The 26,905-nt window shown below is 48.1% G+C and overlaps 1 protein-coding gene across 2 annotated transcripts in view; it reads left to right on the top strand.

Annotated features, from left to right (window-relative positions):
- LOC147117799 (sodium/hydrogen exchanger 3-like) overlaps positions 1–26,905 on the top strand; it is a 107,638-nt gene that overhangs the window by 50,178 nt on the left and 30,555 nt on the right. For both annotated transcript variants that reach the window (XM_085989105.1, XM_085989106.1), the window contains exons 4-7: positions 15,385–15,463; positions 17,844–18,021; positions 19,113–19,333; positions 25,249–25,451. In XM_085989105.1, the coding sequence (XP_085845231.1) occupies positions 15,385–15,463; positions 17,844–18,021; positions 19,113–19,333; positions 25,249–25,451 (681 nt within the window). The remainder of the gene's footprint in view (positions 1–15,384; positions 15,464–17,843; positions 18,022–19,112; positions 19,334–25,248; positions 25,452–26,905) is intronic.

A 26,905-nucleotide genomic window follows, 5' to 3' on the forward strand; every position in this document is an offset into this window, starting at 1 on the left:
ACCAACTTCATGGTCGTTTTTACTGATAGCGGCTGCATATTTCCAGAATGTTTTAAAAACTGAATTTAAGTGGATTTGAACTCTCAGTCTCTGAATTACTAATCCGGCACCATAACAACTACAAAGCCATATTTGGGTCTAAATTTCTTAACCTTTTTGGGGGATAAATTTCACAGGAAGATGCAATTTTTCCATTAATGTTGGATGTGCTTTTCCCATCAAACTGAAGAGTGTTGATGCTGTGGAATAGAATACTCTGCATTTGTTCCCAGGCTGCAGCAAGTGCTACATCACCCTGGGAGCAACAGCCAGATGCTAAGTAAAGGTTCCCGATGCTGTCCAAAACCTTGCGTTAAACCTAACCTTTGGGGAACGCCCAGCAACGACCAATCTTGTGACCTTTAAGTGAGATTTATACTGAGTTGTGTTAAATTGTGGGCAGTTTTTTTCAGGATAACCTTAACACAATTCGTAATAACATTATCTGTTTTGGTCGAGCAATTTCTAAGACCGATTGGGAGGGGGTGGGGAACTGTTCTGTGAGGAGAGATTGAGTAGACTCGGCCTATATTCCCTAGAGTTTAGATGAATGAGAGGTGATCTCCTTGAAACATATAAAATTCTTAAGTTGCTTGACAGGGTAGATGCTGGAGGATGTTTCCCCTGGTTGGGGAATCTATAACTAGGGATCACAGTCTCAGAATAAAGGGTCGGCCATTAGGACGGAGATGAGAAATTTCTTCACAAAGCATTCTGAATCTTTGGAATTCTCTACCACAGAGGACTGGATGCACAGTCGTTGAGTGTATTCAAGACAGAAGTCGATAGATTTTTGGATACTAAGAGAACCAAGGGACATGGGGATCAGGCGGGAAGGTGGAGTTGAGGGAGAAGATCAGTCATGATCTTATCGAATGGCGAGCCGGCTCGAAGGACCAAATGCCCTACTCCTGCTCCTATTTCTTATGTTCTTGTGTTCTAAGATCCATGTGGTTCACTGTCTACCATCCTGGTAGTTACACTTTACAGCAATAATGGAGTTGTTGACTAATCATGGCAATCAATCTCTCTTAATTAGTCTACAACAGATCCAGAGGCGACACGTGGAAAACCCCAGTGGTGGAGAGCTTTCGGAACCATAGGCCCAAAGTCACCTGTTGCTCCCAAGCATGCTACACTTACCACATATCATGTCTGAAATTACTCTGGTACTGTATCATAAAATGTTATTTTCTGAAAGAAGACTATCTCTTCTGAAAGACCTCTATTCCACAATTCATTTCACACATAATGCCCTTCAGGACAATCTCCACAGATGAAAGGATAGTGCATTAACCATCCTGCCCAACAACAAAACTCGCCTTTGTGAGATTGACACAAATGTTTAAAATTAGCACAAAATCCCAGTTTTATAATTAAGGAGTTGGTCATCTAACTTCAGTGCAGCATAAATTTCAACCTTGTAGAAAAGTAAGCTTTCATTTTGCAAGGCTGGCAGATACATTGTTGGAACATTGACTTACAATATTGTCATAACGTTTGATATTTTCAGATGCCAGTCTCCATTTGTTTTATAGCAGCAGTATTGTGCAGAAATGAATTGTGCAGTTTGCATGAAATCTTGTATACTCCAGGATGAAGTCACAATATTGGGGACACAAGAGCTGATGTTCCCCTGTTAGATAAATAATAGTCATTGACCATAAAAGGAGATGGGGTGGAAGTGATTCTTTAAAATGTATGAAAAATTGAGCCTAAGGTTGAAAGAGTTAATCTGATGATCAGTTTTTAAAAAAATCTTTAGAAATATTTAGGGTTGTATACCAAGCTGCTGTATTGTTTTAAAAGTGACCTCAAGTGGAAGTTATACCGCAGTAAGTGAGCAGCACTAGTCTCGAGACCTCCACTCTATATATAAAAAATAAAAAGTCTTGCTCCTGCCTATAAAGCTGGGAAACTGGCAGTTGTTGGAGTGAATTCTTGGTGCCTGTGCTACAGCACCAATACGAAACATTATTGTTAAACTAGGACAATTGAAAGCCTTAAATAGAACAGGGAAATAAAGAGAAAATTCTGGAAAAACACAGCATGTATTAACATCTGTGAAGTAGAATGATCGGCTGACTGCTTCATTTAGAACCTTCAGCAGCACTGCTAAAACTGAGTAATCTTCTTCAGGGATTCAACTTTTAGAAATGGATAGAGCTTGTTTCTCTAAAATGTTGAAACCACCTAAGAATAGGAATTGCTAGATTTGAAAAAAGACCAAAGTCCATCTAGTTATGGGTAGAATTAAGAAATAGGAAAGGATTTAAGGCTGTAGTGGGAGTTGTGGATAGGCCCCCTGGTAGCAGCTGTGAAGTGCTAGATTGTATAAATGCAGACATTAGACAAGCATGTAGTAAAGGCAGTGTGGTTTTAATGGGGGATTTTAACTTTCATATAGATTAGTGGGATAAACAGACTAACACCTGTCAGAAAGGTAGTGAATTCCTTGTGTGTTTCTACAACAATATGTCCTAGAAGCAACAAGGGGGCAGGCCATATTAGATTTAGTAATGAGCCAGATTTAGTTGACAGCTTAACGGTGCATGAACTTTTAACTAATAGAGATCATAACATGATCGAGTTCAACATGGTGTTTAAAAGGGAGAAATGCAAAACAGCTACTAAGATTCCAGGTTTAGGTTAGGCCAACTTTAATGGGATGGGGCAGAGACTGTCCATAGTAAACGGGGCAAATCTGTTGATGGGTAAAACGACAGAAGATCAGTGGGAGATGTTCAAAAAATAATTTAATGTGATACAGACCAGTTTATACCCCTGAGGGGCAAGAGCTCTACTGGCCAAAAAAAAACCAGCCATGGATGAGGTAAGAGACAGCATAAATCTAAAAGGAAAAAGCATACAAAAATGCAAAAAATAGCACAGATCCTGGTGAATGGGAAAGATACAAAGAACAGCAAAGGGTGACAAAATAGATAGTAAGATCTACAAAAAGGGAGTATGAAAAGAAACTTGCAAGGGATATCAAAATCAACAAATTTTTTTTTACAATTATATTAGGAAAAAGAGGTTGGTCAGGAGCAATGTTGGCCCCTTGAAAACTGATATTGTCAATGATAAGGAAATGGCGGACATGTTGAGTAATTACTTTGCATCAGTATTTACAGTAGAGGAAGAGGATAGCATGAGGGAAATCCCAAGGAAACTAATATTGAATCAGGGACAGGGACTTGATAAAATTAACATAAGCAAAATAGCAGTATTAAAGAAAATAATGGCACGAAGAGTGGCAAATCTCCATGACCAGATGGTTTCCATCCCAGGGTTTTTAAGGAAGTAGGTGAGCACATTGCAGATGCCCTAACTATAATCTTCCAAAGTGTTCTCGATTCAGGAACCGTCCCTTTAGATTACAAAATTGCGCATGTCACTCCACTATTTAAGAATAGCAAGAGAGGGAAACCAAGGAATTATAGACCAGTTAGCCTAGCATCTGTTGTCGGGAAATTACTAGAATCTATAATTAAGGATAAAGTGACTGAATACCTTGATCAGCTGAAAATTTTCAGAGAGCCAGCATGGATTTGTGAAAGGTAGGTCATGCCTGACAAACCTGATTGAATTTTTTGAAGAGGTGACTAAAGTAGTGGACAGGGGAATGTCTATGGATGTTATTTATTTATATGGACTTCCAGAAGGCATTTCATAAAGTCCTACATAAGAGACTGTTAACTAAGGTTGGAACCCATGGAATTGAAGGCAAATTATTGACCTGGTTAGGAAATTGGTTGAACGGCAGGAGATGGAGAGCAGGGATAATGGGCAGGTACTCTAATTGGCAGGATGTGACTAGTGGTGTCTCACAGGGATCTGTGTTGGGGCCTCAACTATTCACAGTATTTATTAATGACTTAGATGATGCGATGGAAAGCCACGTATCCAAATTTGCCGATGACACAAAGATAGGCGGCATTGTAGGCAGTGTAGATGAAAGCATAAAATTACAAAGGATATTGATAGATTAAGTGAATGGGCAAAACTGTGGCAAATGGATTTCAGTGTAAGCAAATGTGAGGTCATCCGCTTTGGAACTAAAAATGATAGAGCAGGGTACTTTCTAAATGGTGAAAAGCTAAAAACAGTGGAGGTCCAAAGCGACTTGGGGGTCCAGGTACATAGATCATTAACATGTCATGAACAGGTACAGAAAATCAAAAAGGCTAATGGAATGCTAACTTTTATATCTAGAGGACTAGAATACAAGGGGGTAGAAGTTATGCTGCAGCTATACAAAGCCCTGGTTAGACCACACCTGGGGTACTGAGTGCAGTTCTGGGCACCACACCGTAGGAAGGATGTATTGGCCTTGGAGTGAGTGCAGCATAAGTTTACCAGAATGATACCTGGACATCAAGGGTTAAATTTACGAGGAGAGATTACACAAATTAGGGTTGTATTCCCTAGAATTTAGAAGGTTAAGGGGTGAATTGATCGAACTTTTCAAGATATTAAAGTTAAAGATATCAAGATATTAAAATAACCCGCTGGTTGGGGAGTCCAGGACTAGGGGGCACAGTCTAAAAATTAGAGTCAGACCTTTCAGGAGTGACATTCGGAAACACTTCTACACACAAAGGGTGGTAGAATTTTGGAACTCTCTTCTGCAAACAGCAGTTGATGTTAGATTAATTGTTAATTTTAAATCTAAGATTGATAGATTTTTATTAACCAAAGCTATTAAGGGATATGGGCCAAAGGCGGGCATATGGAGTTAGGGAAGCAAATCAGCCATGATCTCATTGAATGGCGGAACAGGCCCGAGGGGCTAAATGGCCTACATCTGTTCCTATGTTTGCCTTCTACCATCCTGGTAGTCACATGATGCAATGATAATGGAGTTGTTGACAAATCATAGCGATTAATCTCTATCAATTAGTCTTCAACAGACCCAGACAGGAAGCGAGGAAAACCACCAGTGGTGGAGATCTCTGGGAACCATCAGTCCAAAGTCACCTGTTGCTCCCAAGCATACTACACTTACCACATGTCATGTCTCAAATTATTCATGTGCATGACTCTCACTGAATGTATTCAGAAAAAGATGAAGAAAAGCTTGATAATCTTTCTGTAACCCTCACTGCTGAGCCATGAACGTGCCAACTCTGGACATACACCTGGAGGTTTCACCACATGACCTCCTGCCTCCAACTGCCCCCCCCCCTCCCCATACTTGCCATTGGTCGCCCAACATGTCCATCCTCATGGCACACTGCCTTCTCATGGCCAATCGGAAAGCGAGCAGAGGGTTTGTTACCCGATTGGCTGTTTGATTGACACCCAATTTTTTACGATCTCCAATGTTTTTATAAGTAATAAACAAAGATGTTCAAAGAAAATTGGGGGTGGGGGGAAAGACGCACAATTTTTGTTCATCTCCCTATGACTTTTCTCCCAGATTTGCTCACAGCAGAAATCTTTAATTCCTGGAGACTCCCGGACGATCCTACGAGCCTTTGCAGTGCAGGCACAAACCTCACTTTAAAAAGTGCTTTATGCACGCCACCTTGCTCTGGATGTTGCAGGCAGGCTAATTTATCCTTGCTGACAAAATTCAGGACTTGGGAAACTAAAAATAACCCCGCTCACTACCTTTGGGGAGCCTACAGAGCAGCACAAGACATGCGAGATAGAGCTAAAGCAGCAATTTATCTCGGGAATCTGGAACTCATTCTGTTACCATGGTAACCAAGGAGTCATAAATCTTCTAAAAGGCAGACCCGTAGAGATGTGCTGGCCAACAAATGAGGGCTTGAGTCTTGTACCGTATTTATACAGTGCAGTGCACCCAGTTCAGACAGACAAATTGAAGTGATTTGAATAACCCATCAATTGCAATGGGACCCATAGGGCTGGATTTTGTCAATGGGAAGCTTTTGGAGGCAGGACTGCTGCTTGCCGGCTTTCAATCCCGCCTCCATCAGCTTCTGGCCAACCAGCGGGATTTTCCCCTGATTGACCTTGTTAAGCCCGCCCAGCGGGCTCAGCAGGCCAATTAGGGGGAAGTCCTTGACAAAGCACGTCAACGTCTGACGTGCCATCTGTCAAGACTTTTTGAAAGAAGAAATGTCAGCGTTTCACAGCTCTGTGAAGCTGTCAAACACAGACATTCTGTGTCATTTGATGAGACCTTGTGTTCAGGACTCATCAAACCTTTCAACTTTACAGAAATCACCTGGGTGTTGGATCGGAGGATCCAACAGCCAGTCTGTGAAATCTACAATGAAGATGTCAGGGACTCCAGCTCCACAGTGGCTGGAGGCAGAAACAAAGGTAAGTGAACATTTTCTAACACTTTACACTCCCCTTACATACTTACCACTCCACACATGCACCCATCACTCACCTCTACATTGCACTTTCAGACCCCTCCGAACCCCGCAGACCTGCTACTCGTCTCCTGCACCCTGGCGGGGTTCACCGAGGTCGGGAAGCCTGCACTTGGGAAGGTAAAATGGGAATAATCCTATTTTCTGCCTGTTAACTACCTGTTAACAGGTAGTTAATAGGCTTTAGTCCCTTTCCCGCCTCGAGAAGACGGGACCCGGGGCAGGGCGGCTTCCCGTCTCCTGGCAAGAGGGCACGGAGGTGGGATGGGGGCAGGTTTACCATCCGCCCCCAAATTCTGCAACATTACCGACAGTCCCGCCTCCATACCCGCCTCCTTGGGGCTGACTAAATCCAGCCCATAGTATCTGGTGGATTTTAATCGTTAAACCAGAGATTCAAGTGAATTGGGTAGAATATAATTTGCAATACAAAGGATATCTGTGTAGAACATCCTTCATTATACACTTGATATTGGTGTAGGATCAATATAGTTCAATCAAATAGATATCATTGCTATACACGAATAAAGTTCCTTTTTATAATTACAGGATATTAAACGAATATTATTCACGCAGGGAAATGAAATGACATTGGAATAGAACAACTACTAGAGAGAACAGCAAGGGGAGGGGCACCAAGAGTTTTGTTTGTCATGTATGGAAACAGTAACACACATGAAATCTTTGGGCTCTTTATAACTCGAGAGATTCTGTTACTGGCGATGGGATTTCAAGGCCCTCCAATGCACTGCCAGTACATGGTGTGGAGATGCCGGTGTTGGACTGGGGTGGACAAATGTAAGAAGCCACACAACACCAGGTTATAGTCCAACAGTTTTATTTGAAATCACAAGCTTTCGGAGTGCTGCTCCTTCGTCAGGTGAAGTGGAGAGATGCATAAAGACACAGCTTATATAGTCAGAGAATAATGCCAGATGATTACAGGTAATCTTTCTAACTGCCATTTATCACACCTCGGCAGAGAGATAATCACAGGTGTGAATGGTGTCCAAACAGGTCAGTCAGGAAAACATTACATCAAAGAACAATGAGGTGGGGTCACAAGGGGTCAAATGTTGCAGATGCTGGGGTCTGTATGAAGAACAAAAAACATTTTTTTTGCTGGAAATCACAGCAGGTCCGGCCGCAACTGTGTAGAGAGAACCAGCCAATGACGACTCGAGTCTGGATGACCCTACGTCAGGTGGGGTTACATGTAGCATGACATGAACCCAAGATCCCGGTTGAGGCCGTCTTCGTGAGTGCGGAACTTGGCTATCAGTTTCTGCTCTACGATTTTGCGTTGTCGTGTGTCTCGAAGGCCGCCTTGGAGAATGCTTACCCGAAGATCGGAGACTGAATGTCCTTGACTGCTGAAGTGTTCCCCGACTGGGAGGGAACACTCCTGCCTGGCGATTGTTGCGCGGTGTCCGTTCATCCGTTGTCGCAGTGCCTGCATGGTCTCGCCGATGTACCATGCTCCGGGGCATCCTTTCCTGCAACGTATGAGGTAGACAACATTGGCTGAGTCACATGAGTATGTACCATGTACCTGGTGGGTGGTGTCCTCGTGTGATGATGGTATCTGTGTTGATGATCTGGCATGTCTTGCAGAGGTTGCCGTGGCAGGGTTGTGTGGTGTCGTGGTCGCTGTTCTCCTGAAAGCTGGGTAATTTGCTGCGAACGATGGTCTGTTTGAGGTTAGGCGGCTGTTTTGAAGGCGAGGCGTGGGGATGGCCTTAGCGAGGTGTTTTTCGTCATCGATGACATGTTGAAGGCTGCGAAGAACATGGCGTAGTTTCTCCGCTCCGGGGAAGTACTGGACGATGAAGGGTACTCTGTTGGTTGTGTCCCGTGTTTGTCTTCTGAGGAGGTCTATGCGATTTTTTTTGCGGTGGCCTGTCAGTACAGATACCAAAGAAAGAAAGAACTCTCATTTCTGTAGTGCCTTTCACAGCCTTGGAACGTCCCAATGTGCTTTACAATTAAGTACTTTTGAAGTGTAGTCACTGTTGTAGGGAAATGTGGCAACCAATTTGCACACAGCAAGGTTCCACAAACGGCAATGAGAGAAACAACCAGATAATCTGGTTTAGTGATGTTGGTTGAAGGATAAATATTTGCCAGGATACCAGGAAAACGCCCCTGCTCTTCTTTAAATATTTCATGTGGATCTTTGAGAGGGCAGATGGGGCCTCAGTTTTAAAACCTCATCTGAAAGATGGTGCCTCTGACAGTGCAGCACTCCATAAGTAATGCACTGGAATGTCAGCCTGGATTGTGCTCCAGTCTCTGGAGTGGGACTTGCCTCGGAATCAGAAAGTTGTGGATTCAAGAATGCTACCACTGAGCCAATGTTGACCAAGATAAATCATACCTGCCTTAGCAGTGGAGAGATGGTCCCACGACTGCTGCTGTCTTTGATGTAAGGGGTCGAGTACTGATTGAATACGTGAATGTATAGCTTACATTCACATGGTATTAGCCTTGGCTCAGTTGGTAGTTCATCTCTGAGTCAGAAGGTCGCGGGTTCAAGTCCCACTCCAAAGACTTGAGCACATAATCCAAGCTAACACTTCAGTGCAGGTTGCTATTGTTTTTACAAGCCAAACCTTGTTGTCTGAACTGCATAGGCTTGGTGCCCCCTAGTGATAACAACAACAACTTGTATTTATATAGCGGCTTTAACGTAGTAAAACGTCCCACAGCGCTTCACAGGAGTATTAAAAGACAAAAGATTTGACACCGAGCCACATAAGGAGAAATTAGGGCAGGTGACCAAAAGCTTGGTCAAAGAGGTAGGTTTTAAGGAGTGTTTTAAAGGAGGAAAAAGAGGTAGCGAGGCAGAGAGATTTAGGCAGAGCTTAGGGACTAGGCAACAGAAGGCACGGCCACCAATGGTTGAGCGATTATAATCAGGGATGCTCGGGGGCAGAATTAGAGGAGCGCAGATAACCCGGGGGTGGCGGGGGTGGTTGTGGAGGGTGGTTATGGAGCTGAAGGAGATTACAGAGATTGGGAGGGGTGAGGCCATGTAGCGATTTGAAAACAAGGATGAGAATTTAATTGAGGCGTTGCTTAACCGGGGAGTCAATGTAGGTCAGTGAGCACAGGGGTGATGGGTGAGCGGGACTTGGTGCGAGTTAGGACACGGGCAGCCGAGTTTTGGATGAGTTCAAGTTTACATAGGGTAACATAGAAACATAGAAGATAGGAGCAGGAGTAGGCCATTCGGCCCCTCGAGCCTGTTCTGCCATTTAATGAGATCATGGCTGATCATCCAAATTCAGTACCCTGTCCCTGCTTTCTCCCCATATCCCTTGATCCCTTTAGCCTTATTAAATATATTCAAGAAGGAGTTAGATATATTTCTTAAGTTGGCCTCAACTTGTTGAGTGGCCAGTCAGGAGTGCATTGCAATAGTCAAGTCTAGAGGTAACAAAGGCATGGATGAGGGTTTCGGCAGCGGATGAGCTGAGGCAAGGGCGGAGACGGGCAATGTTACGGAGGTGGAAATAGGCGATCTTTGTTATGCTATGGATGTGTGGTAGGAAGCTCATTTCAGGGTCAAATATGACACCAAGGTTGCGAACAGTGTGGTTCAGCCTCAGACAGATGTTTGGGAGAGGGACGGAGTCGGTGGCTAGGGAACGGAGTTTGTGGCGGGGACCGAAAACAATGGCTTTGGTCTTCCCAATATTTAATTGGAGAAAATTTCTGCTCATCTAGAACTGGATGCCGGACAAGCAGTCTGACAATTTAGACACCGTGGAGTGGTCGAGAGAAGAGGTAGTGAGGTAGAGCTGGGTGTCGTCAGCGTACATGTGGAAACTGACGCTGTGTTTTTCGGATGATGTCGCCAAGGGGCAACATGTAGCTGAGAAATAGGAGGGGGCCAAAGATAGATCCTTGGGGGACACTAGAGGTAACGATGCAGGAGCGGGAAGAGAAGCTGTTGCAGGTGATTCTCTGGCTACAATTAGATTGATAAGAATGGAACCAGTGGAGTGCAGTCCCACCCAGCTGGACGACGGTGGAGAGGCGTTGGAGAAGGATGGAGTGGTCAACCATATCAAAGTCTGCAGACAAGTCCAGAAGGACGAGGAGGGATAGTTTACCTTTGTCACAGTCACAAAGGATGTCATTTGTGACTTTGATGAGAGCTGTTTCGGTACTGTGGCAAGGGCAGAAACCTGATTGGAGGGATTCAAACATGGAATTGCGGGAAAGATGGGCACGAATTTGGGAGGCGACAACACGCTCAAGGACTTTGGAGAGGAAAATGAGGTTGGAGATGGGGTGGTAGTTTGCAAGGACGTAGGGGTCAAGGGTTGTTTTTTTGAGGAGAGGGGTGATGACAGCAGATTTGAGGGAGAGGGGGACAGTACCTGAGGAGAGAGAAGCATCAACAATGTCAGCTAACATGAGAGGCAGAAAAGGAAGTTGGGTGGTCAGAAGTTTGGTGGGAATAGGGTCAAAGGAATTGGACTAGATAAGCGTGGAGCGGGCATGAGGGGCGATCGGAGAGAGACTGGAGAAAGATGTGAGTTCAGGGCTAGGGCGGGGGGGGAACCTTAGAGGAAGTTTGGCCCAGTGGGCTAAGGGAAAGAAGGGCAGTGGCAGAGGCAGCTGAAAGGATGATCTCAATCTTAGAGACAAAGAAGTCCATGAGCTCCTCACATTTGTTATCGGAGGTGAGAGTGGCGGAGAAAAGGGAGAGGTGTTTGAAAGATGGTTAGCAGTAGAGAATAGGAGCTGGGGTTTATCTTTGCATTCCAGAATGATTCTGCAATAGTGAGCAGTTTTGGCAGATAAAAACAGGGCCCGATAATGCTTTATGCGGTCCAGCCAGATCTGGCGGTGAATGGCTAAACCAATTGTCCGCCATATCCGTTGCAAGTCTGTGTCCCTTGGACTTAAGGGAGTGAAGATGAGGGCCGTACCAGGGGGAGCGGCCAGGGTGAGAGAGAGTAATTGTTTTAATAGGGACTAGGGCATCAAAGGTGGTGGTGAGGGTGTGATTGAGCAGACCGGTAGCTGCAGAAATGTCATGGTGAATGGAGGGCCAAAGGCTGGACAGTTGGGATTTCATAAGTGCAGTTGTAAGAGAGTTGGGAGAGAGTTTTTTTCCAGGGGTGGACACAGAAGGAAGCCGGGTTGGGTGGGGGGCGGTGGAAGGGGGATGTGGGTGGAGAGCGATATGAGGAAATGGTCAGAGATGGCCTTATCTGCGAATGACATGATGGGAGTAGCGAGGCCATGAGAGATGGCAAGGTCGAGGGGTTGGTCGTGAATATGGGTTGGGGAGTTTACATGGAGGGCGAGATTAAAGGAGGATAGGAGGCTACTGAACTCCGAGGAGAGAGAGCATGATGAATTGAGACAGAGGGTGAAATCACCGAGGATGAGAAGTTGTTGGTTGCAGAGGCTGAGTGAGGAGAGCAGTGAAGATATCTCGGTAATAACGTTTTTATGGTACGTGGGTGAGCGGTAGAGAATGAGAATTTTAAATGAGTGGTGAGAGGGGTGGAATAAGGCGAGATGCTCAAAGGAAGAGAAAGTGCTGGAGGAGTAGGGGGTGATTTGGTGATGAGAGCCACACCGCTACCATGGCGGTCTGAGCGGGGCAAGTGGTGGAAGGTCTAGCCAGGCGGGGAGGCTTCATTTAAGGGTAAATTGTCATCACCCCTCAACTAAGTTTCCATCAGGGCCACGATGTCGATGCAATCAGCCACGATAAGCTCATGGATGGCAGGGGCCTTGTTCGCAAGTGAACGGACATTCTGGAGGGAGATGCAGAGAGGGTCGGTGATGGCTGCCCCATTTCCAGCGTCCACAGGGTCAGTGCTGGGGCGGCGGGGGTGGTGGTGGGATGAGTTGGATGGGGAGGAGACTGGCAAGATTTTCCCCCAGTGAGTGCGCTGGGTGGGAAGGTCGGCGAGAGAGTAGGATGGGACAGACGCAGTTTAAAGATAAAAATCTTTTAGCAGCAGAGATGGAGACACAGCAGGTAAGTCTTGCAGTGTAACCTAGTGTAGTCCAGTGCAGAAACATAGTGTAATCCAGTGTAGTTCAAAGCAGAAATGTAGTTTAGCAGTCCAGGAGATCGGAAACCAATTTGACAAAAGAACTCCGCAGCTTAAGACTTGATGTGACTAAAAAGCAGAGCTGTGCCACATCCGTTGAATAGTAGTCAACGAAGTCCTGTTTGCGAGGAATCCAGTGATCGAGGTCAAGTTTCAGCAGAGTTCCGGCAGTTGACCGGCTCAGTGAGAACAAAGACACGCCGGGGGATGGACAGTGGACTCTGCAGGGGGGGGAGCTTTAAACTTATAGTTTGAACATGTAGTTTTGGCTGAAATGCCTTCACTATCGGAGACAGGGTATCTTAAGCAATGGAAGAAAGGAGATTGGGGGAAGAAAGGGCAAAAGCTGGCAGTTGAAGAGAAGAGCAGCTCAGAAAGGAGCTGCCAGCCCAGGAGCCATCTTGAATCCGAAAGCTATAGACAAAACACTGGTACAACAAATTATTGTTTTGACTGTCGGTAGCTTATTAATGTATGTATTGGCAAATTACAATTGCTAGGTACATTTTTTTCATATTTTACACAAATTTGAATACATCTGTCTTCATCCGCCTGTCCTTCAAAATTGTTCAGAATTGGGAAGAAAACTTGCATTCATCACCACGTCCTATAGTGCTTCCAAACGCTCAGTTACTTTTGAAGTGCTGCCCCTGTTATGTAGGCAAATGTGGCAGCCAATTAGTGCGCAGCAAGGTCCCAAAAACAGAAAGAAAGACTTGCATTGATATAGTGCCTTTCACAACCTCAGGACATCCCAAAGCGCTTCACAGCCAATGAAGTACTTGAAGTGTAGTCACTGTTGTAATGTAGGAAATATGAAATGTAGCAAAGAAGTTCACATTGGTTGAGACTGTTGGCCAGGATAATGGGAGAAAGTCTTGCTCTTTTTCAGAGAGTGCCGTGAGATCTATTATGTCCACCTGAGCCAGTGGAACAGGTAGCAGGGACCTCCGTTTTAATGTTTCATCTAAAAGACGGTGTTATAAATCTCATCATCATGAAGAAGCGACTTGTGAAATAACACTGGACGGCCAGCTGGTGGCGCCGTCCAAGGAGTATAAATACTCGGGCGTGGGCCCAGCTTGCCAGGGACATTTTGTAAGACAGGAACTAGTGAAGGTCAACTAGACCGCCATGTTCTGAAACAAGTTGATTAAAGCCTTGCTTTATACTCGAACCAAGTGCGTAGTGAGTTTTATTACGTCAGACGGTAACTCTGACAATGCAGCACTCTCACAGTAGTGCACTGAAGTGCCTACCCAGATTCAGTGCTCCGGTGCTGGACTGGAGCTTGTGCACATGACCTTCTGACTGGGAGTGTGAGTTCTACTAGCTGAACCAAGCTGGGTCAGTGAAGTAGTTAATCGCACGCACGCAGACATACACATAGCTGATAGTACTCGCCTGTCGTTAGTAGGGCAGATACTGAGACACGTAGGGTATCTAATGGGGAGGGGGGACTGTCACATGATGTTTGTTCTGTCAGAGTTATGGGCCCGATATTTACTCAGGGCCGTGAAGAGAGCGGAGGGGGAAGATTTCTGGACGGGAAACCCAGAAGTAAGGATTTCTCGGATGTCCTGCAGGATTTAACTCTGTTCCATTGCTCCACCCCCCACAACCACTTCCTCTGCACCTCTTTTCTCCAAAAAGCTATAGAGTCATAACGGCACAGAAGGAGGCCATTCAGCCCATCGAGTCCGTGCCGGCTCTCTGCAGAGCAATCCAGTCAGTCCCATTCCCCCGCTCTATCCCTGTAGCCCTGCAAATTTATTTCCCTTAAGTGCCTATCCAGTCTCCGCTTCCACCACTTCCGTCAGCAGCGAGTTCCAGGTCCTCGCCACTTGCTGCATTAAAAGGTTTTTCCTCACATCCCCCCCCCCCCCCCCTGAATCTGTGTCCCCTAGTTCTTGTACCATCAACTAGTGGGAATGGCCTTTCCTCGTCTAGCCTATCCAAACCCATCATAATCTTGTACACCTCTATCAAATCACCCCATAACCTCCTTTTGCTCTAATGAAAACAAATCCAGCCTCTCCAACCTGTCCTTATAGCTAAGATCCCCCATCCCCGGAACCATTCTGGTAAATCTCCTCTGCACCCTCTCAAGTGCCTTCACATCCTTCCTAAAGTTTGGTGACCAGAACTGGACACAATACTCCAGTTGTGGCCTGACCAGTGCTTTATAAAGATTCAGCATAACTTCTCTACTTTTGTACTCAATACCTCTATTTATGAAGCCCAAGATCCCATATGCTTTGCTAACTTATGCCTTTGAAATAGTCCAGGCTTTGAATGTTCCCTGCTCCAATTCCAACAAATGAGTCAAAGACATTGTACAGCACCTAAAAAAAAAAGAGATATAGGTCAATTGGAAATTTCAAAACTGAGATTAATAGGTTGTTGTTGGGCAAAGGTATTAAGGGTTATGGAGCCATGGTGGGTAGGTGGAGTTAATATATAGATCAGCCATGATCTAATTGAAAGACGGAATAGTCTTGAAGGGCTGAATGGCCTACTCCTGTTCCTATGTTCCTCTTGTAACTTTACCTGTTCCTGCTCTCTTTTTCCCACTTTAGCTTCATACATATTTTGTTGATCCCTCTTCTCCCCACCCCTCCCAACTAAGAGACTTCTATTGTGAGAGGTCCAACATGTCACCTGGTGCCAATTGTACCTTAAAAGGTGGCCCAGGAAGGATGTATTTTTTGCATTTAGATATATGCATGGTACCTGCATGCAGTCAAGAATCTCTCGTATTGAATATTTAAGATGGCGTTGTGAAAAGCTATTATGAAAATTAAGATGTTTGAATCCAGGGGCTTTTTATATCAGAACAGGAAGGTTCTATAAACTACCCTTATGGTAACCTCGGTTGATTTCAACCTTTTTTTGTTCTTTTTTAGGTGCTGTACAATGTCTTTGACTCATTCATTGAAATTGGAGCAGGGAACATTAATGGCCTGGACTATTTCAAAGGCATAGGTATGAGAACACTACCGGTGCATAAGGGAGACCTCTGCAGTAAACGCAACTGGTTCACTTAATGTCTTTTTATGGGGAAGAAAACCTGCCAGGCTTACCCGCTCCAGCCTATATGTGACTCCAGTCCCACACCAACGTGGTATATTCTTAACTGCCCTCTGAAGTAGCCTAGCAAGTTACTTCAGTTGTATCAATCTCAGGATGGGCAATAAATGCCGGCACCTCTGACAGTGCAGCACTCCCTCGGGACTGCATTGGAGTGTCAGTCTAGATTATGTGCTCAAGTCTCTGGAGTGGAGCTTGAACCCACAATCTCCTAACTCCGAGGCAATAGTGCTACCACTGAACTAAGGCTGACACTCTTAAAAGTAAAAAGCTATACTCAGCCGCAGTACCGAAACGGCTCTTGTCAAAGTCACAAATTATATCCTATGTGACTGTGACCGTGGTAAACTATCTTTCCTCGTCCTTCTCGACCTGTCTGCAGCCATTGACACGGTTGACCACACCATCCTCCTCTACTGCCTCTCCACTGTCATCCAGCTGGTTGGGACAGCACTCGCCTGGTTCCATTTTTTTCTATCCAGTTGTAGCCAGAGAATCGCCTGCAAAGAAGGTTCACTCGGTTAATCCCGGGGATGAGGGGATGGACATATGAGGAGAGGTTGAGTAGATTGGGACTCTACTCATTGGAGTTCAGAAGAATGAGAGGCGATCTTATTGAAACATATAAGATTGTGAAGGGGTTGGATCGGGTGGATGCGGGGAAGATGTTCCCGATGATGGGTGAAACTAGAACTAGGGGGCATAGTCTTAGAATAAGGGGCTGCTCTTTCAAAACTGAGATGAGGAGGAACTACTTCACTCAGAGGGTGGTAGGTCCATGGAATATGCTGCCCCAAAAAGCTGTAGAAGCTACATCATTACATAAATTTAAAACAGAAATAGACAGTTTCCTAGAAGTAAAGGGAATTAAAGGTTACGGGGAGCGGGCAGGAATTTGGACGTGAGTCTAGGTTCGGATCGGTCATGGCCCTGTGGGTAGCAGAGCGGGCCCAGGGGCCGTGTAGCCTGATCCTGCTCCTATTTCGTGTGTCTAATTCTGTTAGATTCAGGAGATGGTTCTGTGATAGTGGATTGGCGGTTAGGATCAGATCAGCCATGATCTTATTGAATGGCGGAGCAGGCTCGAGGGGCCGATTGGCCTACTCCTGCTCCTATTTCTTATGTTCTTATGTAATGGTTTCTCTTCCCACACCGTCACCTCTGGTGTCCCCCAAGGATCTATCCTTAGCCCCCTGCTATTTCTCATCTACTTGCTGCCCCTTGGTGACATCATCCGAATACACAGCGTCAGGTTCCACATGTATGCTGACGACACCCAGCTTTATCTCACCACCACCTCTCTCAACCCCTCCACTGTCTCTAAATTGTCGGACTGCTTGTCGGACATCCAGTACTGGTTGAGCAGAAATTTCCTCCAACTAAATATCTGGAGGACCAAAGCCATTGTCTTCAGTCCCCACCACAAACTTTGGCCCTAGCTACCGATTCCATCCCTGTCCCTGGCAACTGTCTGAGGCCGAACCAGACGGTTCGCAACCTTGGTGTCGTGTTTGACCCCGAGATGTGCTTCCGACCACACATCCGCGCCATCACTAAGACCGCCTATTTCCACCTTCATAACGTCACTCGACTTTGCCCCTGCCTCAGCCCATCTGCTGCTGAAACCCTCATCCATGCCTTTGTTACCTCTAGACTTGACTACTCCTGGCCGGCCTCCCATCTTCCACCCTCCATAAACTTAAGCTCATCCAAAACTCTGCTGCCTGTATTCTAACTCTCACCAAGTCCCGTTCACCCATCGCCCCTGTGCTAGCTGACTTACATTGGCTCCTGGTTAAGCAATGCCTCGATTTTAAAATTCTCATCCTTGGTTTTTCAAATCCCTCCATGGGTTCACCCCTCCCAATCTCTGTAACCTCCTCCAGCCCTACAACCCTCCGAGATATCTCCGTTCCTCCAATTCTGGCCTCTTGAGCATCCCCGATTTTAATTGCTCCAACATTGGTGGCCATGCCTTCAGCTGCTGAGGCCCTAAGCTCTGGAATTCCCTAAACCCCTCCTTCCTCATTTAAAACCTACCTCTTTAATTAAGCATCTGCCCATATATTTCCTTAGGTGTCTTGTTATCAAAATTAGTTTGATATCACTCCTGTGAACTGCCTTGGGATGTTTTACTACATTTAAAAGACGTATTTAAATGCAACTTGTTGCTATCCAGTGGAGTAGAATGTTGATATATTAGTCTTTTTCACAGTTTGACATATTTGACACCAAACTGAAGTTTTAAATGGGATTGTTTTTCTTTTTTTTCTAGTTTCTTTCTTTGTTGTAAGTTTGGGTGGAACTGCCATTGGCATCATCTTTGCATTCGTGTTGTCCCTGGTAACCAGATTCACCAAGCACGTAAGAGTGATCGAACCTGGATTTGTCTTTATCATTTCATACCTGTCCTACCTCACTGCAGAGATGCTTTCCCTTTCTGCTATTTTAGCGTAAGTTTTTTTTAAACTGTTCAATGTTGACTGTACTGTTCTCTCAACTACCTGTTGTTAGCAGCAGAGGGGGAATCCTTCTGCTTCCTCAACTGTTTAGACTCAACAGAAAGGGGAAGGAGGGGCTCTCTTGATGGCTTGGTCAGTATAGCTGAGGCTCGAAGGTACTAGGTTCAATTCTCACTTTGTACTGAGTTAACTGATTTCAATCGGGGTTGCCGTATGGGTGCTATAATCAGCCACGGTGCCCCTGAGCTACAGTGGAGAGAGTTTGCATTGGCTGATTGCTACCCAGTGATCCTTGCTGAAAATACGCAGGTGGTCTGCACGATGGGTGGCACAGGGTCAGGTTTGGCTCTGTTGCCCCCTGCCAGAGTCCATTCACATGTGGAGATTGGTCAATTGGGTGAGTGTGCCTTGCAAATGTTCCCCCCCACCCCTGAACCCAATTCAAGAACGAGCTAACAAAATTATGGGAATGCACAGACTTGAAAGGTGTGTAGTTTCTGAGAATATGACTGTTAGTAGATTCATTTTAGAGAAAAATGGGCATTCTTCTATGCTGAGAAATTGAGGGCTCCTGGGGCTTGCCAAGTATCCTTTTGAGAAATCAGAGAGGAATTTTCAATGAGGACTCCTGAATTGGCCGCAGATCTCTTTTTTCTTTGGCAGCTGATGTAGCATGTTGGAGCATCAATGTACAGTACCGTGGAGTGGTAGGATGCTAGTTTGTTTCGGCAGTCAGTTCAGTCTCGCACTTATTATTAGAAGTAGGTGGATAAGGGGCTAGGTTCCTCCCTGCAGGTGGGAAGCTGTTCTTCCAGGGTTCCCGAGGAACTAGCTAAAGAGCAGCAACAGCAGGAGGCCTAGGAGCAGACCACTCATACTGGCTCAGCAGCTGCATTAGTGGAGGCTCAAGGTGACTTTCTTGGGTCTCGACTGCAGGAGGCACGTTGCTCAGGTGGGCCAGATAGAGGAGCAAAGGGGAAAAACGTGATCTAATATTCTTGCGTGATTCATTTGAGGGTAATGTTGTTGAGTTTTTGCCTCAATTCTCCTATCCTTAAACATTCTTGGTCCTTTTCCACCAGTATCACATTCTGTGGCATTTGCTGTCAGAAGTACGTGAAGGCCAACCTCTGCGAGCAGTCTATCACCACTGTCAGGTACGCGATGAAAATGCTGGCAAGTGGAGCGGAGACCATTATCTTCATGTTTTTGGGAATCTCTGCAGTGGATACGACCATATGGACATGGAACACGGCCTTTATCCTTCTCACGCTAGTCTTCATCTCTGTTTACAGAGTCATTGGTGGGTACTTGAAGGTTAAGAGGCTGTTGCTTAATCAAATGCACTTGCAGTCACCTAAGATCGGTAGAAATTGGCTTAAGATATGAAGAAAGCAGTTTTGATGGTCCCTCCTTGTCTCTTTTTTTTAAAAAATTTTTATCGTCCCAATGTTTCCTCTCACACATGGAGCAAAATCTTACCAAAGCAAATGTTTATCCAGCTCCTTTTTGAAGGAGACACTCAGCAGATCAGGCAGCATCTGTGGAGAGAGAAACAGAGTTGACGTTTCAGGCCTGTGACCTTTCATCTGTGATGGGGTGGACCGCTCTCTTTTATTTTCCCGTCCTTTTTCCCTGGCTCTGTACTTGCATAAAAGCTGTTCATCTCCAACATCTTCCATTTCTGATGAAAGATCATCGCCATTAACTCTGTTTTTCTCTCTCTCTACGGATGCTGTCTGCCCTGCTGAGTGTTACTAGCATTTTCTGTTTTTCTTTCAGATTTTCAGCATCCGCAGTATTTTGTTGTTTTGTCCTTTTTTGAAGGCGTTGATCTGTACAGTATCGACTAGTTAGGAAGGGGATTGTAGGGGTGGGTATGGACTGAGGTACTAAGTTGGTGCAGACGAACAGGCCAAGGATGAAGTGGAGACGAGTTTGGTAATTGGAGTGTGTTTATGCAGAAATAACCCTCCCCTTCCCGCGCACACCCCCCCCCCCCCTCCCTGAGCTTTAAATAGGGTGAAGCTCCTAATGGGGTTGAGTATATTCTTGAGATTTACCACCCACCAAAATGAGTGGGCTGAAAATTGTAGGCTGGGGAGTGCACAAGTGGAAAAACCCAGCTTGCATGTCCGTAGAAGAACCATAACAAGTTAACTAGCTGTTCAATCATAGGGGAAATCACAGTGACTTAAATCCTGTCGTTACCCAACCTCAATACATGTTTAGTTTCCGGAAGGGGTCAGTGGATATTGAGCAGAAATCCCATAGTTTTTTTTTTAACTCCTCCTACTTCAGGAGTTCATTTGTTCCTGAGGTAGTTCAAATGCCTGAGGTAGTTTCCTGTTGCCTTCCTCATGGTTTTTAACTCCGGCGTACCTTCTCTGAGGTGGGCTGCAACTTAAGAGCCTACCCGCACCCATTGGACACAAGTTCTCCTCTTCCCCTCCCTCCCTCTCCCTCTTTCCCCCCCCCCCGCCTCTCTTTCCCCCCCCCGCCTCTCTTTCCCCCCCCCGCCTCTCTTTCCCCCCCCGCCTCTCTTTCCCCCCCCCGCCTCTCTTTCCCCCCCCCCGCCTCTCTTTCCCCCCCCCGCCTCTCTTTCCCCCCCCCGCCTCTCTTTCCCCCCCCCGCCTCTCTTTCCCCCCCCCGCCTCTCTTTCCCCCCCCCGCCTCTCTTTTCCCCCCCCCGCCTCTCTTTCCCCCCCCCGCCTCTCTTTCCCCCCCCCGCCTCTCTTTCCCCCCCCCGCCTCTCTTTCCCCCCCCCGCCTCTCTTTCCCCCCCCCGCCTCTCTTTCCCCCCCCCGCCTCTCTTTCCCCCCCCCGCCTCTCTTTCCCCCCCCCGCCTCTCTTTCCCCCCCCGCCTCTCTTTCCCCCCCCCGCCTCTCTTTCCCCCCCCCGCCTCTCTTTCCCCCCCCCGCCTCTCTTTCCCCCCCCCGCCTCTCTTTCCCCCCCCCGCCTCTCTTTCCCCCCCCCGCCTCTCTTTCCCCCCCCCGCCTCTCTTTCCCCCCCCCGCCTCTCTTTCCCCCCCCCGCCTCTCTTTCCCCCCCCGCCTCTCTTTCCCCCCCCGCCTCTCTTTCCCCCCCCGCCTCTCTTTCCCCCCCCCGCCTCTCTTTCCCCCCCCCGCCTCTCTTTCCCCCCCCCGCCTCTCTTTCCCCCCCCGCCTCTCTTTCCCCCCCCGCCTCTCTTTCCCCCCCCGCCTCTCTTTCCCCCCCCCGCCTCTCTTTCCCCCCCCCGCCTCTCTTTCCCCCCCCCGCCTCTCTTTCCCCCCCCCGCCTCTCTTTCCCCCCCCCGCCTCTCTTTCCCCCCCCGCCTCTCTTTCCCCCCCCGCCTCTCTTTCCCCCCCCGCCTCTCTTTCCCCCCCCGCCTCTCTTTCCCCCCCCGCCTCTCTTTCCCCCCCCGCCTCTCTTTCCCCCCCCGCCTCTCTTTCCCCCCCCCGCCTCTCTTTCCCCCCCCGCCTCTCTTTCCCCCCCCGCCTCTCTTTCCCCCCCCGCCTCTCTTTCCCCCCCCCGCCTCTCTTTCCCCCCCCGCCTCTCTTTCCCCCCCCGCCTCTCTTTCCCCCCCCGCCTCTCTTTCCCCCCCCCGCCTCTCTTTCCCCCCCCCGCCTCTCTTTCCCCCCCCGCCTCTCTTTCCCCCCCCGCCTCTCTTTCCCCCCCCGCCTCTCTTTCCCCCCCCGCCTCTCTTTCCCCCCCCGCCTCTCTTTCCCCCCCCGCCTCTCTTTCCCCCCCCGCCTCTCTTTCCCCCCCCGCCTCTCTTTCCCCCCCCGCCTCTCTTTCCCCCCCCGCCTCTCCCCCCCCCGCCTCTCTTTCCCCCCCCGCCTCTCTTTCCCCCCCCGCCTCTCTTTCCCCCCCCGCCTCTCTTTCCCCCCCCCGCCTCTCTTTCCCCCCCCCGCCTCTCTTTCCCCCCCCCGCCTCTCTTTCCCCCCCCCGCCTCTCTTTCCCCCCCCCGCCTCTCTTTCCCCCCCCCGCCTCTCTTTCCCCCCCCGCCTCTCTTTCCCCCCCCCGCCTCTCTTTCCCCCCCCCGCCTCTCTTTCCCCCCCCCGCCTCTCTTTCCCCCCCCCGCCTCTCTTTCCCCCCCCCGCCTCTCTTTCCCCCCCCCGCCTCTCTTTCCCCCCCCCGCCTCTCTTTCCCCCCCCCGCCTCTCTTTCCCCCCCCCGCCTCTCTTTCCCCCCCCCGCCTCTCTTTCCCCCCCCCCGCCTCTCTTTCCCCCCCCCGCCTCTCTTTCCCCCCCCCCGCCTCTCTTTCCCCCCCCCGCCTCTCTTTCCCCCCCCCGCCTCTCTTTCCCCCCCCCGCCTCTCTTTCCCCCCCCCGCCTCTCTTTCCCCCCCCCCGCCTCTCTTTCCCCCCCCCGCCTCTCTTTCCCCCCCCCCGCCTCTCTTTCCCCCCCCCGCCTCTCTTTCCCCCCCCGCCTCTCTTTCCCCCCCCGCCTCTCTTTCCCCCCCCGCCTCTCTTTCCCCCCCCGCCTCTCTTTCCCCCCCCGCCTCTCTTTCCCCCCCCGCCTCTCTTTCCCCCCCCGCCTCTCTTTCCCCCCCCCGCCTCTCTTTCCCCCCCCGCCTCTCTTTCCCCCCCCGCCTCTCTTTCCCCCCCCGCCTCTCTTTCCCCCCCCGCCTCTCTTTCCCCCCCCGCCTCTCTTTCCCCCCCCGCCTCTCTTTCCCCCCCCGCCTCTCTTTCCCCCCCCGCCTCTCTTTCCCCCCCCGCCTCTCTTTCCCCCCCCGCCTCTCTTTCCCCCCCCGCCTCTCTTTCCCCCCCCGCCTCTCTTTCCCCCCCCGCCTCTCTTTCCCCCCCCGCCTCTCTTTCCCCCCCCGCCTCTCTTTCCCCCCCCGCCTCTCTTTCCCCCCCCGCCTCTCTTTCCCCCCCCGCCTCTCTTTCCCCCCCCGCCTCTCTTTCCCCCCCCGCCTCTCTTTCCCCCCCCGCCTCTCTTTCCCCCCCCGCCTCTCTTTCCCCCCCCGCCTCTCTTTCCCCCCCCGCCTCTCTTTCCCCCCCCGCCTCTCTTTCCCCCCCCGCCTCTCTTTCCCCCCCCGCCTCTCTTTCCCCCCCCGCCTCTCTTTCCCCCCCCGCCTCTCTTTCCCCCCCCGCCTCTCTTTCCCCCCCCGCCTCTCTTTCCCCCCCCGCCTCTCTTTCCCCCCCCGCCTCTCTTTCCCCCCCCGCCTCTCTTTCCCCCCCCGCCTCTCTTTCCCCCCCCGCCTCTCTTTCCCCCCCCGCCTCTCTTTCCCCCCCCGCCTCTCTTTCCCCCCCCGCCTCTCTTTCCCCCCCCGCCTCTCTTTCCCCCCCCGCCTCTCTTTCCCCCCCCGCCTCTCTTTCCCCCCCCGCCTCTCTTTCCCCCCCCGCCTCTCTTTCCCCCCCCGCCTCTCTTTCCCCCCCCGCCTCTCTTTCCCCCCCCGCCTCTCTTTCCCCCCCCCGCCTCTCTTTCCCCCCCCGCCTCTCTTTCCCCCCCCGCCTCTCTTTCCCCCCCCGCCTCTCTTTCCCCCCCGCCTCTCTTTCCCCCCCCGCCTCTCTTTCCCCCCCCGCCTCTCTTTCCCCCCCCGCCTCTCTTTCCCCCCCCCCGCCTCTCTTTCCCCCCCCTCATCCTCCTCCTTCCCCCCCCCCCCCTCATTCCCCCCTGGAGTAGGGCTCACCTTTCTACTCCGAAGTCAGCAATGCTACCACTAAGCCGAAGACCTTATCCCATTCCAGGAATATCAAGGCCAATAACGGTGTGTTAACTGAAATGAACTAACTTTTAAAGATTAGATTAGACTTTTGGCTAAAGATTAAACTGGCTAATTGCATAATACTGAGCCTGCACAGTGCAATACAATTCAGTGATAGCAACCTAGTAACAGGAGTAGGCCATTCAGCCCCTCGAGCCTGTTCCACCATTCAATTAGATCGTGGCTGATCTGTATCTTAGCTCCATTTACCCACCTTATTTCCATATCCCTTAATACTTTGACCAAACAAAATTTATCAATCTCCATTTTGAAATTTTCAATTGACCCACAGCTTTTTGGGGAGAGAGTTCTAGATTTCCACTATCATTTGTGTGAAGAAATGCTTTCTGATGTCACCTTTGAACTCCCGAGCTCTAATTTCAAGGTTCTGTCCCCATGTTATTTATTATCTCATCAGAGGAAATAGTTTCTCTCTCTATCTACCCAATGAAATCCTTTAACCATCTTCAACACCTCAGTTAGATCACTCATTAATCTTCGATTCTCAAGGGAATACAAGCCTAGTCTCTGCACCCTGTTCTCATAATGTAACCCTTTTAGCTCCAGTGTCATTTCTGGCGAATCTGTACTGCACCCCCTCCAAGGCCAATATATCCTTCCTGAGGTGCGGTGCCCATGATACCACTGGGAGAATGTTTTCATTGGTTTATTTGTGGTGGCTGTATAAGTTTGCTGTGGATTATGTTAAGTTGTGCAGCTCAGCAGTATAGTGCCAGTGTCTCATTATTGTACTTGTTGCCTTAATGTGTTCAACAGTGGCTAAGTCAAGGGAGTTACTTTAGTTAATAAATGTTTTGATATTTTTCCTGCCGCAACAAACTTTGTTATTTCAAACACATTGGATAAATTCTGGTTTCCTTATATATCCTCATATAATATCTTTTTTAATGACATGGCCACATACACTCATAACAAATGCAATACAAGTGTATTACTGTGCTTATCTAACACCGAATATTCAGAAAATGGCATATTTCTGAAATGATTTGCCTCAAGATTTCTTTCAGTTTGTGATGGAACTTTGATTAAACACTGGACCGCAGTCACTCACACAGGAAAGCAGTAAGGCCAGGAAGGGCGAAATAGCTTTGGATTTCTGTTGCTGATTCACCATTACGTGGTACCTTCTCCTAGGCAGGCTGCAACCAAGGTGAAGGAGCCTCTCTTGGAGATTGACTAACCTGGAATGGCTCAGCCTAGACTCGCCATTAGAAAACTTGAACAAGTTATTAGAGCTCTCGGGAACTATGGAATTGTATCCCAGAAAAATATTCTACCTTGGTGAGGAGATGGAAAAAGTTGACATCAAACAAAAAAAAATAAAGTTGCATTGCTTTCAAAACATTATTTATTGTTCTTTTACCATCTGTATGCCAAATGGTACATGGAATTCACAGTTTGTACAGTCATGCCCTGTCCTTGACTTGCATGTCCTGTGTGTTTTATTTTTAAATGCCAGTGTATTCGAGCTTTAATTAAAATATTCCCACTTTTTTTTCAACCTTTTTTAGGTGTTGTAATTCAGACCTGGATTCTCAACCGCTACCGTGTGGTGCAGTTGGAGATTATAGATCAGGTGGTGATGTCATACGGGGGCCTACGTGGAGCTGTGGCCTTTGCACTGGTGGTGCTGCTGGATGATAACACCGTACACACGAAGAAACTGTTTGTCAGTACGACCATCGTTGTGGTGTATTTCACGGTCATCTTCCAGGTAACCATCAACTGTGTGCTGTACAAACCCTCCGCGGTAACTCAATGAATGGAGATGCAAAGCTATTTTGTCTTTCGGATGAAACATTAAAGCAAGGCCCCATCTGCCCTCTCAGGTGGACGTGAAGAATCCCTTGGCACTATTTTGAAGAAGAGCAGAGGAGTTCGCCTCAGTGTCCCGGCCAATATTTATCTCTCAACCAACATAACTAAACAGATGTTCTGACCATTATCACATTGCTGTTTGTGGGATCTTTCTGTGCCCAAATTGGCTGCTGCATTTCCTACATTACAAGTGACTACACTTCAAAAGTGTTTCATTGGTTGTAAAGCACTTTAGGATATTTTGAGGTTGTAAAAGGCACTGTATAAGTGCAAGTCTTTCTTTTCTTACTGCAGAAATCTAAGGGATTTTAATTCACAAGCACAGACTATATGCTGAATGGGCCATGTTGTAGATGGGGCCTTTTCTATTCCTCTCTGCATTATGGGAAATTGAGCCTGTCATTAGGGTGAAGCTGGACCTTGTGATGGGAAGTTGTAGTCTCATGAAGTAGACTTCAATTGAATTGCAAGAGTTTCAATGGGCCAGAAATCAAGTTTAATTTACATAATTAATTTGTGGACCCTTTGATGCTGTCCAAGTTAGGACTGGCAGTTTTTAAATTCAAAGGGAAAGTCTATTTTTTTTGGTCAACATTTATATAACAGATTTAACAGTATTATAATAGCAAGTGGTGCTCATGTGTAATGTGGCTCATATCACTTGGTAGTTCATTTTGAATAAACTATACATCCCAGTTTATATCCTGTATAACTCCAGGAAGAGGTTCAGAATTGAACCTCCAACCAGAGTCGTTTGCTTTAAGCAGTCGTGTGCACTGGAAAAGAATAAAGAATGAAAGAAGTGGTAACTGCAATATGGGTGAGCAATCCACCAAAGCTCTGCTTGTATGGAAGAGTGCAGTAATACGCAGAAGAATTAAACATTACCCACGGAAAGAATGTTATCCCCTAGGTCTGTATTGTATGGAACAGGATGAAGGCTGTCTCCTCGGTCTGTACTGTATGGAGCGGGATGAAGGTTATCCCCTCGGTCTGTACTGTATGGAGTGGGATGAAGGTTATCCCCTCGGTCTGTACTGTATGGAGTGGGATGAAGGCTGTCTCCTCGGTCTGTACTGTATGGAGTGGGATGAAGATTATCCCCTCGGTCTGTACTGTATGGAGTGGGATGAAGGTTATCCCCTCGGTCTGTACTGTATGGAGTGGGATGAAGGCTATCCCCTCGGTCTGTACTGTATGGAGTGGGATGAAGGCTATCTCCTCGGTCTGTACTGTATGGAGTGGGATGAAGGTTATCCCCTCGGTCTGTACTGTATGGAGCGGGATGAAGGTTATCCCCTCGGTCTGTACTGTATGGAGTGGGATGAAGGCTGTCTCCTCGGTCTGTAC

The sequence above is a fragment of the Somniosus microcephalus genome, chromosome 5 (assembly GCF_052327205.1).
Source record: "Somniosus microcephalus isolate GS21.2 chromosome 5, FLI_Smic_1.0, whole genome shotgun sequence".
NCBI classification, from domain to species: Eukaryota; Metazoa; Chordata; class Chondrichthyes; order Squaliformes; family Somniosidae; genus Somniosus; species Somniosus microcephalus.